At 39.6% G+C, this 17,593-nt stretch overlaps 1 protein-coding gene across 2 annotated transcripts in view; it reads left to right on the top strand.

The window, feature by feature from the left end:
* Positions 1 to 11,045, top strand: part of ALKAL1 (ALK and LTK ligand 1) — a 28,126-nt gene extending 17,081 nt beyond the window's left edge. Inside the window, exons 2-5 of one of the 2 annotated variants that reach the window (XM_010369137.2) lie at positions 2,139 to 2,192; positions 5,001 to 5,081; positions 6,430 to 6,506; positions 10,578 to 11,045. In XM_010369137.2, the coding sequence (XP_010367439.2) occupies positions 2,139 to 2,192; positions 5,001 to 5,081; positions 6,430 to 6,494 (200 nt within the window). In that variant the 3' untranslated portion in view covers positions 6,495 to 6,506; positions 10,578 to 11,045. The remainder of the gene's footprint in view (positions 1 to 2,138; positions 2,193 to 5,000; positions 5,082 to 6,429; positions 6,507 to 10,577) is intronic. The other variant, XM_010369138.2, reaches the window with a different exon arrangement.
* Positions 11,046 to 17,593: the final 6,548 nt, after the last annotated feature.

The following is a 17,593-nucleotide window of genomic DNA, read 5'->3' on the forward strand; positions in this document are numbered from 1 at the left end:
TGTATTCCTATATGATGTTTGTGCTTTGAAGTTAAAATTCAAGTGTATTGAAATTGTGGTTTTCTTGGTGGGCTGTACTGAGTGCAAGGAGGCACTGATGTTTCCATTTGAGCAGTAGCAACCCTCTCGGCTTCCTATTCCTTGAACATGTGCCAGGTGCCTCTGCCAGCAAAGCCGGGTTGTACAGGGGGACAAGACCGCATCCCTTTCCTCATGAAGCCATAATTGCGGGGAAGACAGACACACACGGTGCCCTGTCATGCTAACCAGAATGTGACATCTGCTTTGATAGAAGTTATAAAATGTGTTATGGGGTGGAGATGAGGAGGGTAATTTACTTAAAATATGCAATTTTCTACACACCTGAGTGTCGTCCTTGTCACAGGGTCTAGAGATTAAATTTATACTCTAAAATGCTTTCAGAAATAGAATTATGTATGAAGTCTTTGAGCACGCCTTAGCCACAGGAGGTGCTTCTGCTGTACTCAGCTCTCATTCATTTTTCAGAATGCACCACTGTAACTACCTGGCCCAAATATTGACACCACAGAAGCCAATTTGCTGTTTTTGGTTTCTGAGAAGTACAGGGGAAAAGACTTATGTTCGAGCTGCAGCATTATCAAAGAGAAGAGGAAAGGTTTATATGATGAAGTACTTTCATTTTACTGCTGCTTTGTTTTCCTGGATTAGTTTTAATTGTTTGTAAAGTGCAGGTGTTCATTGTCAAATGGGAGGGGAGCTCCGATCTCTCTGCATTCCTGCTGCACCCACACAATCACGCCCTGAACCAGGCCCTGAACTCGCAGAAGGCTGCCCCGAACTGGGGAGCTCCCTGTACAGGAAAGGGTTCCGATGTCCGTCAGGTGCTCATGGCATGTAAGGAACAGTTAGAATTCCTACGTCTGCATTTTCCAAGCCTCAGTCACCACTGCCTTGTCCTGGCACGGTCACACTCATCACCGTGGTGGCTCAGACTCTCCTAGAGGGGGATGACAAACGTTCACTTCCCTATTGTATTCTTACACTGTTGTAAGTTTAAATGTATACCTACCAACAAACCTTGAGGCTCCACTATTTTACTAAAGTTTAAGTTTTCTTTTCCTTTGAAAGAGTTGCACGTGCTCCCAATTGTTTGTATAAATTGCATTTTCTGAATGGTGTAGTTTTAGTGAGTACAAGGTAAAGCCTGAGATACAATTTTATTTTTAAATTTTATTATATAGTAAGCGCAAAGCCTTCCAAGTGGGAGAGATCATGACCTATAGTACATTTCAGTTTGTTTGTTCTGGCTACTGGGGAGAAAGACGATTATGGGGAGGAGAAGAGGGGTTAGGAGGCCACTGCCAAGGCATGGTCACAAAAGGACGATGACTTGGGCCAGACTCACGTTGAGGGAAGGAGAAAGAAGTGAGTGGGTCTGGAATAATTTGTTGGAGGTGGAATACATAAAACTAACTCATGGGTTGGATGTAGTGGTGAGGGAAAAAGGAAGTCAAGCATAACTTCTTGAGCTGGGCCCTGATCAAGAGTGATGCCACTTCAGTCAGTCTTTAGTGGACTGAGGAACATGGGGAGAAACAGGTCTGGGCAGAGGAAAAGGAGACCTTCCATTGCGACTGTGAACTTTTGAGAGGGCTGTAAGGTACCCTTCATGCCATAGAGCAAGCGGTGAGGTAGGTGTACTGAAGTTTTGGAGCCCAGGAAATGGTCAGGGCTGGAGATATCAGTTTGGGCTCAGCTAAATAAACTGTCACAAATTCATGTGTTTAGTGCCTTATTAAGTATTTAGCATATTAAGGATTTTTTTTTTTTTTTTTTTTTTGGAGACAGAGTCTCGCTCTGTTGCCCAGGCTGGAGTGCAGTGGTGCGATCTCCGCTCACTGCAAGCTCCGCCGCCTCCTGGGTTCACGCTATTCTCCTGCCTCAGCCTCCCGAGTAGCTGGGACTACAGGCGCCCGCCACCTCGCCCGGCTAGTTTTTTGTGTATTTTAGTAGAGACGGGGTTTCACCGTGTTAGCCAGGATGGTCTCGATCTCCGGACCTCGTGATCCGCCCGTCTCGGCCTCCCAAAGTATTAAGGATATTTTTAAATGGGAGAAATGCATTCAAGAAATTCTGAAGGTTTTTTTTCTTTTCAGAAATATTCCCAAGAGATTCTAACTTAAAAGACAAATTCATAAAGCATTTCACAGGTAAGTACAAAATTTATCAGTGATTCCATTAACTAAATGAAAAGCATGTGTACAGGTTACTATGTCAGGAACTAGGGATATGAAAATATATGTCTGTAAGGGACTCATGGTCCAGTTGGAGAGATGGACGGATGCTACTAACTTGTGTTAACTATAATGTAAACCAGCCCTTAATAAGTAATAGAAGTATGAACAACTTTTTAAGGATACACAGGAAGTGAATAATGTGGCCAAGAACTACCAAGAAAGGCTTGTAGTAGACACAGTATTTAAGGTGGGCTTTAAGGGATGAATAAGGCTTTCCCGTGGTGAGAGAGACCTTCTGTTCAGAAGGAGTGCATTGAGTAAGCCATGAAGGCACAGGGTGTGGTTTAGGCAAGGACAGGTATGCATGGACTGTGGGTGGGCTTAGGTATGTGGGATGAATGTGGCCCTGGTCAAATATATGGCTGGAAAGGTAGCTTGGAGTCACGTTGTGGATAATCTTAAATGGCATGCTGGGGAATTCAGACTATGTTCCCCAGTCTGGTGGTGGGTAGGGAGAGAGGGGGCAATAGAAATTTTTTGAACAGGGAGGGACAGACTTTCATATACTACATCTTTTAAAAATATATTTGTTTATTAATTATTATTATTATTTTCTGAGACAGAGTTTCACTCTTGTTGCCCAGGCTGGTGTGCAGTGGCGTGATCTCAGCTCACTGCAATCTCCACCTCCCCGGTTCAAGCAGTTCTCCTGCCTCAGCCTCCCAAATAGCTGGGATTACAGGCATGCACCACCACGCCTGACTACTTTTTTGTATTTTTAGTAGAGATGGGGTTTCACCATGTTGGTCAGGCTGGTCTCAAACTCCTGGCCTAAGCGATCCGCCCGCTCTGGCCTCCAAGTGTGAGCCACCGCGCCAGGCCAAAAATATTTTATTTTTGAGACAGGGTCTGGTTCCATCACTCAGGTTGGAGTTCAGTGGTGAGATCATGGCTCACTGCAGCCTTGAACAAATAGGCTCAAGGGATCCTCCCGCCTCAGCCTCCGAAGTAGCTGGGACTACTGTGCCATCACACCCAGCTAATTTTTTATTTTCTTTGGAGATAGGGTCTCACTATGTTGCCCAGGTTGGTCTTGAACTCCTGGCTCAAGTGATCCTCCTGCCTTGGCCTCCCAAAGCATTGGGATTATAGTTGTGAGCCACTGCACCATGCCCACCTGCCACATCGTGAGCACAGATAAATACTGTCCCATGACACTGTTTTGTTCTTCATATCAACTTTGTGAATCATTTGCACATCGTCCTATGCCCCAATTTCTAGCAAATCACTGAATTATTGTGAACACTACACCCCCATATTTACTATTGGCATTACCTCTCTGTTCCCAGTCATCCCAGCTACTTTTTTTTTTCTTTTACACCTCAGGGCTGTGGTGTGAGAAAGATGTGGTTTGCCCACTTAGTCAAGTCCAAGGGCCCTACCTGTTTATTAATGGAAAGGATGGTCCTGAGGATCAAGTGGAGATGCACCTGCAGGGCACAGGGATGTGTGGGAATGTTGAGCCTTTTGAGGCAGCTGTTTGCGACGTGACTGTGGACCCCACGAGAAGCAGACACCAGAGGGACGGAGGGATGAACATTTTGTTGTTGTTGTTCTGTGTGTATTTTTTTTTTAAGAGATAGGGTCTCACTCTGTTGCTCAGGCTGGAGTGCAGTGGTGCAGTCATAGCTCACTGTAGCCTCCAACTCCTGGGCTCAAAGATCCTCCTGACTCAGCCTCTAGAGTAACTGAACTGGGACTACAGGTGTGTGCTGCCATGCCTGGCTAATTTTTTATTTTTATTTTTTGCAGAGACAGGGTCTCGCTATGGTGCTTAGGCTGTTCTTGAACTCCTGAGCTCAAGTGATCCTCCTGCCTTGGCCTCCCAAAGTGCTGGGATTACAGACGTGAGCCACTACTCCCCATCCGGGATGAAAGTCTTGATGGGCACTACCTTGGATTTAAAGGGAGAGACAAAGGACTTCTCAAGGCCCTGTCCATTCCATTTTACAATTATCCTAGACACTAATAAGACACAAATTACTATAATTAGGAAATGGAATAAATGTCTTGGCATGTAAACATTAATTGCTTTAGATAAAAACAGAAAGTAGAAACCAAAGATACTTATTTTTTGTACTTCTCATCCACTCAATTTGCTCTCTACAGCCTTTATATTTTCTGTCCAGAACTTTTTCCTTTTAATTTTTCTTTTTTCTTTTTTTTTTTTTTGAGGTGGAGTCTCGCTCTGTCGCCCGGACTGGAGTGCAGTGGCCGGATCTCAGCTCACTGCAAGCTCCGCCTCCCGGGTTTACGCCATTCTCCTGCCTCAGCCTCCCGAGTAGCTGGGACTACAGGAGCCCGCCACCTCGCCCGGCTAGTTTTTGTATTTTTAGTAGAGACGGGGTTTCACTGTGTTAGCCAGGATGGTCTCGATCTCCTGATCTTGTGATCCGCCAGTCTCGGCCTCCCAAAGTGCTGGGATTACAGGCTTGAGCCACCGCGCCCGGCCTCCTTTTAATTTTTCTACATAGTTCTACTACATGTGAAGATTCCATTATGTGAGATGTTGAGAATGTGAAATGAATTTAGATTATTTTTCATAGACCACAACTCTACCCCCCACAGAGTCTGGGTGGGGGAAGAGCTCTCAGGCACATTCTTTCAAGGGCATGGAAGTATGTAAAGTGCTGTTATATTATATCCATCCATAAAGTGCTAGGAAATTTGTTTGGAAAACATGCCTATGTTTATAATAAGCATTCTTTTCCTGTGCTCTAGGGCCAGTCACATTTTCACCAGAATGCAGCAAACATTTCCACCGACTCTATTACAATACCAGGGAGTGCTCAACACCAGCTTGTAAGTAACTTGGGTGGGTTTTTTCTTTAAAAAATTATCCAACAATAAATGTGTGTAATTTTAAACTTCAAATGTCTGTGGATGGGAAGAAGTAGACTAACGATTGACATTCTATTTATAACACTGATTTATAACACTGACAGTACCTAAGGTTTGTGTGTACTGTTGCTGTAAGGAATGAAACCACATTCTAATTGGGAATCTATTCAAATCTGATAATAGCCAGATTTCCTTAAAGACCAAAGTGTTTGTTAGGATTTAAACATTTTATCATGATTCAAATTCTTTGGCATAAATAGGGTGCTGTCTCAAATAAATGAAAAAAAAATGAGATGACTGTGAACTCTAAGTAAAAATTTTTTCCTAAGTTATTTTAAAGTAAATATTTTTTTATATCACATCATTTATATAATGATGCTGGATTTTTCTGAGTAATGATAGCATGTAAAGGTTGCTATAATGAATTCTTTTGGATACTTAAGTTACTGAAGTTAATAATAATTCTAAACATAGTATTTAAGTGCTATCATTTAAAGTGCCAAAATTATGACTATGTGTGGTAACTCCGTTCGCTGTTTCTAAATTCCTTTCTAAGCCTCAACTTTCCTTTTAAAGAACATGAATTCTAAGCATTTTGTTTCTTTTTAACTAGGTTGCTCATCTTGAGGAGTATTGACTTTTACTCAGCATGTTAAGTTGCATTCGTTATAATGTTTTTCAAAAACAACTTGTGTTTAGGCCGGGTGAGATGGCTCACGACTCTGATCCCAGCACTTTGGGAGGTCAAGGCAGGCAGATCGCTTAAGCTCAGGTGTTGGAGACCAGCCTTGGCAACATGGTGAAACCCTGTCTCTACCAAAAATACAAAAATTAGCCAGTCTTACCATCTGGCTTCAAAATAAATAAATAAAAATAAATAAATAAATAAATAAATAAATAAATAAGTAAAAATTCCAAAATAAAATAAAATAAAATAAAATAAAATAAAACAACTTGTGTTAAATGGCTAGAGAAAGTCAATCACATTGGATTACAGGCAGAATGACTAACGGTAGCCAAGCATGGTGGAGAAAGCACATGCTTTGGCATAAAGCTTTTGACTAGTTATGGGGTCATTAATTAATATTCTGATGCTCTTGTCTCACCTCTAAAGTGAATATAGGAATAGCACCTTCCTGATTGTATTATTAAAAGAATTGATGAGGAAATCCATTTTCACCACTTGACATAGTAGGTAGTAGGTATTAAATTGTAGTTATTGTTATATCAATTAGTGACAATAATAACAGGATTTCCCCAACATTTCTAGTAACTCTATACATAATTTACCTTTAAATGCTTTTCCTAGATTACAAAAGATGTGCTAGATTGTTAACAAGATTAGCAGTGAGTCCACTGTGCTCCCAGACCTAGCAAACCTACCCTGTGAGTATATATTCATTTTTCTTATCCTGTTTAATAGTCTAACTTTATTTTTTAACATTTTTTCCTTTTCTTTTTAGTTGACACATAATGATTGTATATATTTATGGGGTACAGTGTGACATTTTGATACTTAATCAAAATGTGATACTAACTTAAAATTTAATTTAAATATATAATTTAAATAATATAACAGCACTTTACATACTTCCATGCCCTTAAAAGAATGTGCCTGAGAGCTCTTCCCCCACCCAGGCTCTGTGGGAGGTACAGTCGTGGTCTATGAAAAATAATCTAAATTAAATTTTAAATTTTAATCTAAAATTTAATACTAATAAATGTTTGATATGCCTCAAACATTTATTATTTTTTATACTGTGAGCATTCAAAACCTTCTTTTGCAGCTTTAAAAAAATATACAATAAATTATGGTTAACCAGATTCACCCTACAGTGCTGCAGAGCCCCAGAACCCTCACGTCTAGCTGTAGTTTGTATTCACTAACCAACCGCTCCCCAGCTGTGCCTCCCACTCCTCTTTAGCCTTTCTCTTTTTTTTCTTTTTCTGAGGCAGAGTCTCACTCTGTCGCCAGGCTAGAGTGCAGTAGTGCAATCTCTGCAATTTCCGCCTCCCAGCTCCAAGCAATTCTTCTGCCTCAGCCTCCCAAGTAGCTGGGACTACAGGCACGTGCCACCATGCCTGGCTACTTTTTGTATTTTTAGTGGAGACGGGGTTTTATCATGTTGGCCAAGCTGGTCTCAAACTCCTGACCTCAAGTGATCCGCCCGCCTCAACCTCTCAAACTGCTGGGATTACAAGCATGAGCCACCATTCCTGGCCCTCTTTAGCTCCTAATACCCAACATTCTACTCTCTACTTCTATGAGCTTAATTTTTTTAGCTCCCTTATATGAGTGAGAATATTTATCTTTCTGTGCCTGACTTACTTCACTTACCATAATGTCCTCCAGCTTCATCCATGCCGCCTTGAATGGTAGCATTTCATTCTTTTTATAGCTGAATAGTATTCCTTTGTGTATATACACAACACTTTCTTTATCCATTCATCCATTGATGGACATTTAGATTGATTGCTATTGTGTCTTGGCTATAGCTGTCTATGCAATAGCTGTCTTGGCTATTGTGACTAGTACTGCAGTTAATATAGGGGTGCAGGAATCCCTTTGATATACTGATTTCTTTCCTTTGGATAAATACCCAGTAGTGGGATTTTTGGGGTTATATGGTAGTTCCATTTTTAGTTTTGTTTTTGAGAAACTTCCACACCGTTCTTCATAATGGCTGTACTAATTTACATTCTCACCAACAGTGTATAAAGGTTCCTTTTTCTCTGCTCCTCACTAGCATTTGTTTTTGTCTTTTTGTCAATAGCCATTCTAACTAGCATGAGATAATATCTCATCATGGTTATGATTTGCATTTCCCTGATGATTAGTGATATTTAGCTTTTTTTTTCATATATTTGTTAGACTTTTGTGTGTCTTCTTTTGAGAAATGTCTATTCAGATACTTTGCCCTCTTTTAAATCAGATTATCTGGTTTTTGCTGTTTAATTGTTTGTGTATTCTGGGTATTAGTCCCTTGTCAGCTGGATAGTTTGCAAATCTTTTCTCCCATTCTATATGTTGTCTCTTCACTCTGTTAATAGCCTAATCTTCTTAAGAAAATGTTTGAATAATGTCAGAAGCCAGGAAGCCTATTTTAGCAATACCTGTGAACTTAATCTATGGATTTTTCACTAAGTGTTAAAACTTGGTCCAAATGAAAAGACCTTTTTAATGATTTAATTTAAAATATCCTCAGCAGTGATTGAATTAAAATAGTTTTTTGACAACCTTACCAGCCCTGAGAGATTTCCAAAAATCTTTCAGCATTTAGTGTTATTTCATGACTGTGCAGAAACATTATGCAGATAGACATTAGATGAACAGAAGTATTTATACAGTTCTATTTTTTAACTGTCCAAAATATATAATAAAAATGAAGACAGGTCTTAAAACTTTGGTACAGTTTTGGTACTCTAAGTAGGAAACAGAGAGAAGATATTGTAATAATAAGAGAAAAAGCAAAGAATAAAAAAGATAATGAACATGTAATTATTTCTTGCTCTAGCCTATTACTTTACAAGAGTGAAATGGTAAACCAGAATTTTCATTCTGGCTCATTTATCCTAGGAGCCCTTGGGCAATAAAGTATTTGTACGATCCTAAATAAATTGAATGTAAATTGTAACATTTATTTTAAAAAGTAGAATCTATACAAAATACTGAAAGATACTTATTTCTTTGCAAATATTTCTCTAATCGGTAGTTCTTTCGCAGTGTAGTACCAAGTCAACTTTTTTTGGGTCAGCATTTCAGTACCATGGACAAGTCCTTTTAAGGCAACTGGTTCCTCAGTTGTGAAGGTGGGAGTGAAAGTCATAAGACGATGGCTGGGCACCGTCGCTCACACCTGTAATCCCAGCACTTTGGGACGCTCACGCGGGTGGATCACTTGAAGTCAGGAGTTCGAGACCAGCTTGGCCAACATTGTGAAACCCTGTCTCTACTAAAAATACAAAAATTAGCCCTGTGGTGGTGCGTGCCTGTAGTCCCAGCTACTCGGGAGGCTGAGGCAGGAGAATTGCTTGAACCCAGGAGGTGTAGACTGCAGTGAGCTGAGATCATGGCATTGCACTCCAGGCTTGGTGACAGAGCAAGACTCCGTCAAAAAAAAAAAAGTCATGGAGGACTTGTAGTCTAAAATTAATCATGAATATCTTGAACTGGCCAGTGTAACTCAGTATCAATATCATAAATAACTGCATGGGGATTTACTTAAACTATCTCACAGTTTTGTTGTGACAATCACTGAGACAATCCTGGCCTATTATTGTTGCTATACTTAGTCTTACTTTAAAATTGATTATTACACATTAATGATAATAATTAGAACTGTTAGTTCTGCATATCTACAGTTGCTAAATTGAATTTTTTTTTTTTAGATTAAGAAAATCAACTAGATTATTGTAGTGGCAGGATACTTAATTCAATTACTCTCAACCTACCTGTTTCAAAGCTTTTTTCTTTCTTTCTTTTCTTTCCTTTTTTTTTTTTTTTTTTTGGTGAGACAAGGTCTTACTCTGTTGCCCAGACTGGAGTGCAGTGGCTTGATCATAGTTCGGTGTAGCCTCAACCTCTCAGGCTCCAGTGATCCTCCCACCTTAGCCTCTCAAGTAGCTGGGACTACAGGCTCATGCTACCATGCTCATCTAATTTTTTTTTTTTTTTTTTTTTTTGGTGGCAACAGAGTTCCACTATGTTGCCTAGGCTGGTCTCGAGCTCTTGGGTTCAAGTGATCCTCCCATCTTGGCTGCCCAAAGTGTTGGAATTACAGACATGAGCCACCGTGCCTGGTTTCAACTCTTTTGAACAACACAAAATATGAATCAAGATAATTCACTTGGTTATCGAAATGACCTAAACCAAGTTATATTTATCTCTTTCTTTGTTTTTAATATATTCCATGTAAATGAGTGAATTTACCTAAAGTCCCCAAACAACACAATACTGGAAAAGTTTTCCCAAACAAGTGCTGTATAATAATTTAAGATAATGTACACAAATTTACATTCTCCTGGGCTAGATCATAGAAGACAGAGCTGATAAACATGACTTTTAAAAATTATGGATTTTAGAGACTTAGTGATTTTTCTCTATGAGTTATCTGTTTCAAATTATTTATTTAATAAGGTTTGCAATCAATATTACAGATTAATAAATGTTAGGGTATTTAATGAGTTGTTCACAAGGTGTCAAGTTCTTTTCTGTTTTGATATGTCTAGATATCATAAATCTTTAAGGGAAAAGTCAATATTTAAAGTCTCTAAAAGTACTGATCAACCTTCCTGCCCCTCTGCACACACATTAGTCTGCATTCTCAGGATTAGACTGTAAATTAGGAGTCCACAGATTCTTTAAGCAAAATAAAATAAACTATTGAAACTGTACATATTTATAAGCATTCTAAAAACCAGGTCATAAATGATATGGTTCTTCTTTTCCCCCCACAGGCATTTCCTAAGAATGTACATCTAATTTGAAGAAAAAGTGCCTCAAATCATGCAAAATGTAAAAAAAAAGATGAAATTTATAATTTTATGGATATGAAGATGAGTAAAATAAGAGACTTCCCAGAAATAACTGGTAGCTGTGTCCTGTCACAGAATGGAGTCTTTCTTGCTTTATCTTTTTGTGTATACAGTAATTTATAATTTTGTAAAACAGAGTTTGAATCACATATTGAAAATTAGATATTAAAAATTGTGTGATTGTATTTTATTTTTACTAGATATATTATTTTCTTTATACAGTTTAACATTCCAATTAAACATATAATTGTGTAAATTATATCTGAGAGTACCAGTGAGAAATAATGATTTTTTTTTGTATATGACTGTTAGTAATATATTTGTCAAATCATCATGTACCAAGTTAAATTTTATAATTCTTATTTAATATTTAAATACATTTATTTAGAACTTGTCTTCACTTGCATTAATTTGAAACGTGAATTTTATTAAAGCTGAAATATGAAAAAATGTGTTATTTCCTTTGAATTAAAGATGTTTGTAATAGAGGTTATGCTTTTGAAGTGTGATTACCATATACGTATATGTGTATAAATATGTATTGTTTGAATTGATAATTAGAATCCTGAGACAATTTCTGCCTTTTAAAGTTAGAACATCTGGTATTGCTCTCTTAAATACAAAGAAGTCCAGTTGTTCTTGGACTGGCAAGCTGTATATCAAGGAGTGAGAGTAATGTATGGGTGGCCTGGATGCTCTGTTTAGAATGTAGCAGAATACTCTGATGCAACCAAGAAGTTCTATTTAAAAACAACAATGAAAAAAAAATGGTGAACCTACAACAAAACAATGGAGAACCTCCATCCCTTTAATGAGTAGACAAATCATGAGTTGCTTCACAATACCTCAACAGTGCAGTCACAGACTTTGTATCACTTGCCAACTGCTTGTGTTGGTGTCATGAAGACATATGTATCTCTGTGTTTCATGGAAGCCATCATTTCAATTATGCAGTGCCTTTTGTCTCTTGCATAACTTCCAGACACTGTATCATGTCTTATTTGTGTATGTATACATACATTGTCCTTTGTTCCTCAGAAAACCAAGCTAAAAAAATGCCCCTTGGCTTCAGGAATATTATGAAGCTCCATTCTCAGTTTTTGGTTTTACTTATTTTGGTCTATGAGCAAAGATTTACAAATAATTATGTTTAAAAATCTGAGGTGGGGGAGAAAATTCTGCAGTAATGCTATATAATAATGAAAAAAGACTACTTTTTAGTTAATTTTACTTATAATAATTATAATACTATATCTGGGAAAATGAAGTAGTTTTTGATTATAAGTATCTAGGGAGCTGAGTACTGTTTTTATAAAATGAAGAAGCTGTTGAATGATGATATAAAAGAACTTACTGGTGAGACATATTTGGCTGAAATACAGAAAATAGCCTAAAGGGGCTTCATGATTAGTGTGGTTTTAATAAGATAAATGATTTCAGATGCAATTCTATGAAATTAGATTTTAAACATTCTCATAGATGAGTAGTATACCTCAGGAATGTGTTCCATGCTATATATTTCTCAAAAACACACAAAGATATATTAAATATTACTCCAGTTAAAATCATGTTTATTTTACTACATGATCCTCATTTTCTCATTGTATTAATGAGAAAATTTTCTCACATGGACAAATGAGTGATTGAAACGTGAGTAGGGTAAAATATTCATGGTTACTTGGTAAAGTAATATCCACACATCAGAGAAATGATCTCATTGTCTAAGCAGCAAACCAGGAGGTTAACAATGTTTTCAGAATGTTTAGAGCTACATCAACTAAGTGGGCTGTTCTCAACTAGGCACTTAAGAGATTTAGGCAAACCACCCTGTTAAGCTTGGAGCTGTCTGTATAATTACCTAACTTTCTACTTCGTGTAGATCTTTTGGTTTGAAAGGCAAAATGTAGTTAGTAAAGCTACTCCTTGAGACACTCTGGAAGAGAGGAAGTGGGCTTTAACCTTGGGGTGGGGGAGAGGAGGTGTATATGTCCTATCATTTTCCACATGGTAAAAAATGGTTGACTGGAAAATCTAACCCTATCTAAATTAGCCTTTCCCCACATTTTCTGGCTTAATTTGCTTCAAATCATTATCAGTCTACGCAATCACACTTGATGGTTTCTTATCTACCTCGTCACAATAAATGACAACAAATTTTCTCTACAAGAGAAGAGACTGTCTTCTGAAGTATTTCTAGAGCCTACAACAATGCCTGGTTCATAGTAGGTACTTTGTGTAGTGAAGGAATAAATAATCATCTCATACTCCAATGAATAAGATTAACGAACACACTGTAACTGGTAATAAAAAACAGACAATGACTTATGAAAACACTATTGAGCAGTTGTCTAGTGACTCATCAAAACTTTTATGTTTTCTATGAAAATGTTGTGTTTACCCACTTCATTTCTATTCCTGTAACTGCTTCAATTTATCTAACTCATGGATTCAAAGAACTTTACACTAGCATTGAAACTCAATGCCTGTGGGCCAGGTGATTAACACAAGTGATTTGACTGTACCACAGAGACCGGATGCGGTCTGGGGTAGGGCAGGTTTGTAGCCCCACTGCATCTCACTGGCCATGCTGCTAAGTGAGAATGCAAGCTTCCTTTTGATTTTTCTAGGAAGACTGCAATCTGGATTTTTATGTGAAACATCTCAGTTTCTAAATGTTGGCATTTACTAGAAAAATTCCAATGTATATGCCAGCCAAAAGAAAAAAAATTTGGAGCCCTATTTGAGCCTATTTGGCCCAGAAGCTGCTATTATTTGACATCTGATGGACATTTTTAACTTGGGAGTTTTTCAGTTTGACTTCCTTTCATCCTCTTTGAAGAACTGGGATCCCTCTTCTGTCTAGTCTCTATGGAGATTTAGTGGTGAGTTTTATATTTGTGCCGTGGCTTTGGCCTGGCAGCTCCCTAACACCTTGCTCCTGGGGAACTTTCTCCCGAGCTCCTGCTGTGTAGCCCCCAGCAAGGTAAACCACATCTCCTTGTGTTTCACAGAACCCTGAGCTACCTCTTGATCCTTGACAAACGTGAATCTTTGCCTCTTCAGTGTGTGCCAATCGTAGGTGGGGAGGTTGATGAAGGGGAAGAAGTGTAGAAAGGGAGTGTGGGAGACAGAGAGAGGAGAGAGAGAGAGACAGAGAAGAGATGGTTTGAGATAAATATACTGCTCTATTTACCTATCTCCATCAAGTCAGATGTATTAGTGTTCTCTTAGAGGGACAGAACTAATAGGATGTGTGTGTGTGTATATATATATGAATTGTATATATGTATACACATATATGTATGTGTGTGTGTATATATATATGAGTTTATTAAGTATTAACTTACATGATCACAAGGTCTGACAATAAGCTGTCTGTGAACTGAGGAACACGGAAAGCCAGTCCAAGTCCCAGAACTGAAAAACTTGGAGTCTGATGTTAGAAGGCAGGAAGGATCCAGCATGGGAGAAAGATGTAGGCTGAGAGGCTAGGCCCATCTCTCTCTTTTTCACATTTTTCTGTCTGCTTTATATTTGCTGGCAGCTGATTAGATGGTGCCCACCAGATTAAAGGTGGTCTGTCTTCCCTAGCCCACTGACTCAAATGTTAATCTCTTTTGGCAACACCCACACAGACACACCCAGGACGAATACTTTGTATTCCTCAATCCAATCAAGTTGACACTTAGTATTAATCATCACAAATCCACTTCTTGTCAACTCAAACCCATACGTATCTCCTGAGATCATACATAATCTTCAAATTAAGAAAATAATGAGGTCATAATTATGCCTAACATAACACAACTATCCTTCATACAATGGGAAACTCACCAATCCCCAACTCAAATACTGTTACATAAAGTTAACAACACTTAAATGCTGATATGAAGTCAGTAAATCTTGTGTCACATGATAAAGGAAAAGGAAATAAAATGAAGATATTTTCTTAGTACAAGTATATACATGCACAAATATGTTTTTAACAAAAGAAGGAGGAAATATTCATGACAGTTATAGTCCTCATTTCTGGAGCTGGTCACATGGTTGTAGCTGCTATTGATGACTATCTTCTTTTACTACTGATTCTGTATTCCCTTTGCCTTTAGCAAGCACCCCAGCAGGTTGTGGTTTTTTTTTTCCTGGTGGAGTGACCCAAACCTTCATTCCTGAAGTGTCTGGACCATTTGTACTCCTGCCTGGGCTGAGCTGTTGCAGTTTCCCATTGACCTTAATCACAGGGCATCGTAATACTGAGAGATGCTCTGGTGAATCTCCTGTATTCTATGCATACTCTTCCTTACTTCCATTACGGAGTAGTAGACACATTTCATCTTGATGGTCCGGGTCAATCACCTCATCCAACAATGTAACTCCCTTCTTAGCCTGTTGACTTAAAGGTAGGAGGAGCCAAAGTGTGCAGGTGGCAATCTTAACTTCCAGTTTAATGGAATAGTTGTTGTGTCCCCTGGTGGCAGCATTCCTCCCTCTGGAACTAAGACCTCTAGGCCAGCAGAACATAATGTTGTGGGAACAGGAAGCAAATTTTTGCTAGTGAATCGCTAGGGGTGATGGTGAGTGGCGCCACTTCCACTTCCACCCCTTGATTCCTGGACCTGTGAATCTTGGCTATGGGAGAAAGAGTACCACATATTGGACATTGATTTAGAGCATACACAGCTTTCTGGAGAACTATGCCCCATACCTGCAAAGTATTGTTGCTTAGTTGGCATTGCAATTGTGACTTCAAAAGGCCATTCCACCGTTCTATCAATCCAGCTGCATTAGGATAATTGGGAACACGGTAAGACCAGTGAATTCCATGAGCATGAGCCCACTGCCACACTTCTTTAGCAGTAAAGTGAGTGCCTTGGTCAGAAGCAATGCTGTGTGGAATACCATGATGGTGGATAAGGCATGCTGTGAGTCCATGGATGGTAGTCTTGGCAGAAGCATTGCTTGCAGGATAGGCAAACCCATATCTAGAATAAGTGTCTATTATAGTGAGGACAAACCTCTGCCCTTTTCATGATGGAAGAGGTCCAGTATAATCAACCTGTCACTAGGTAGCTGGCTAATCACCCCAAGAAATGGTGCCATATCGAGGGCTCAGTGTTAGTCTCTGCTGCTGGCAAATTGGGCAGTCAGCAGTGTTGGTCTCTGCTGCTGGCAAATTGGGCAGTCAGTAGTGGCCGTAGCCAGGTCAGCCTTAGTGAGTGGAAGTCCATGCTGCTGAGCCCATGTGTAACCTCCATCTCTGCCACCATGGCCACTTTGATCATGGGCTCATTGGACGATGACAGGGGTGGCTAGGGAAAGAGGCTGAGTGGTGTCCACAGAACGGGTCATTCTATCCACTTGATTATTAAACTCCTCCTCCACTAAGGTCACCTGTTGGTGAGCACTCACATGGGATACAAATATCTTTACAGTTTTGACCATTCAGAGAGGTTCATCCACACACCTCTTCCCTAAATTTGTTTGTCACCAATTTTCCAATTGTGCTTCGTCCAAGTCCCTGACCATCCAGTCAAACCATTGACTACAGCACATGAATCACTATATAATCGCACATCTGGTTATTTCTTCCATGTAAAGTGCACAATCAGGTGCACTGCTGGAAGTTCTGCCCACTGGGAAGAATTGCCTTCACCACTGTCCTTCAGGGATGTCCTAGAAAGGGGCTGTAGTGCTGCAGCTGTCTACTTTTGAGTGGTGCCTGCATACTGTGCAGAACCATCTGTGAACCAGGCCCCAGTCTTCTCTTCCTCTGTCAAATGATCACAGGGAACTTCCCATGAGGCCATCGGTGCAGGCTAATGGAGAGAAGGCAGGTGGCAGAAGTGGAGACCATGGGCATTTGAGCCACTTCCTCATGTAACTTACTTATGCCTTCAGGATACGCTTGAGCCCAATCACATATATACCACTTACATTTGGTGATGGCATGCTGCTGTGCCTGAACCAGTTTATGGCTAGATGGGTCAGAAAGCACCCAATTCATCATAGGCAGTTCAGGTTGCGTGGTGACTTGATGACCCAGAGTCAAACATTCGATTTCCACCAAGGTCCAGTAACTCGCCAAGATCTGTCTCTCAAAAGCAGAGTAGTTATCTGCAAAAGATGGCAGGACCTTGCTCCAAAATTCTAGAGCCCTCCAACAGCCTAGAGCTGTTGCAGAGCCTTCTCCTGTTCTGGACCCCATTCAAAACTGGCAGCCTTTCGGGTCACTTGATAAATGGTCTGGAGTAACACACCCAAATGAGGAATGTGTTGCCTCCAAAATCCAAATAGGCCCACTAGGTGTTGTGCCTCTTTCTTGATTGTAGAAGGGGTCAGATGCAGCAACTTATCCTCACTTTAGAAGAAATATCTTGACAGGCCCCACACCACTGGACCCCTAAACGTTTTACTGAGGTAGAAGTTCCCTGAATTTTAGTTGGATTTATTTCCTATCCTCTGGCACGCAAATTTCTCACCAATAAGTTCAGTGTGTTTGGTACTTCTTGCTCACTGGATCCAATCAGCATAATGTCATCAATGCAATGGACAGACCAGTGTGATATCTTGTGGAAGCAAAAAGTGGTCAAGGTCTCTCCGAATAAGATTATGACACAAAGCCAGAGAGTTGATATGTTTCCATGCTATTTACAATAGCAAAGACATGGAATCAATCTGGGTACCCCTCAATGGTGGGCTGGATAAAGAAAATGTGGTACATACACAACAATGAACTACTATGAAGCCACATAAAATAATGAAATAATGTCCTTTGCAGCACCATGGATGAAGCTGGAGGCCATAATCCTAAGCAAACTGACACAGGAACAGAAAAGTAAATGCTACATGTTCTCATTTGTAAGCAGGAGCTAAACACTGGACACATGTGTACACAAACATGGGACCAATAGACACTGCAGATTATTAGATGGGGGAAG

The sequence above is a fragment of the Rhinopithecus roxellana genome, chromosome 9 (assembly GCF_007565055.1).
Source record: "Rhinopithecus roxellana isolate Shanxi Qingling chromosome 9, ASM756505v1, whole genome shotgun sequence".
NCBI classification, from domain to species: Eukaryota; Metazoa; Chordata; class Mammalia; order Primates; family Cercopithecidae; genus Rhinopithecus; species Rhinopithecus roxellana.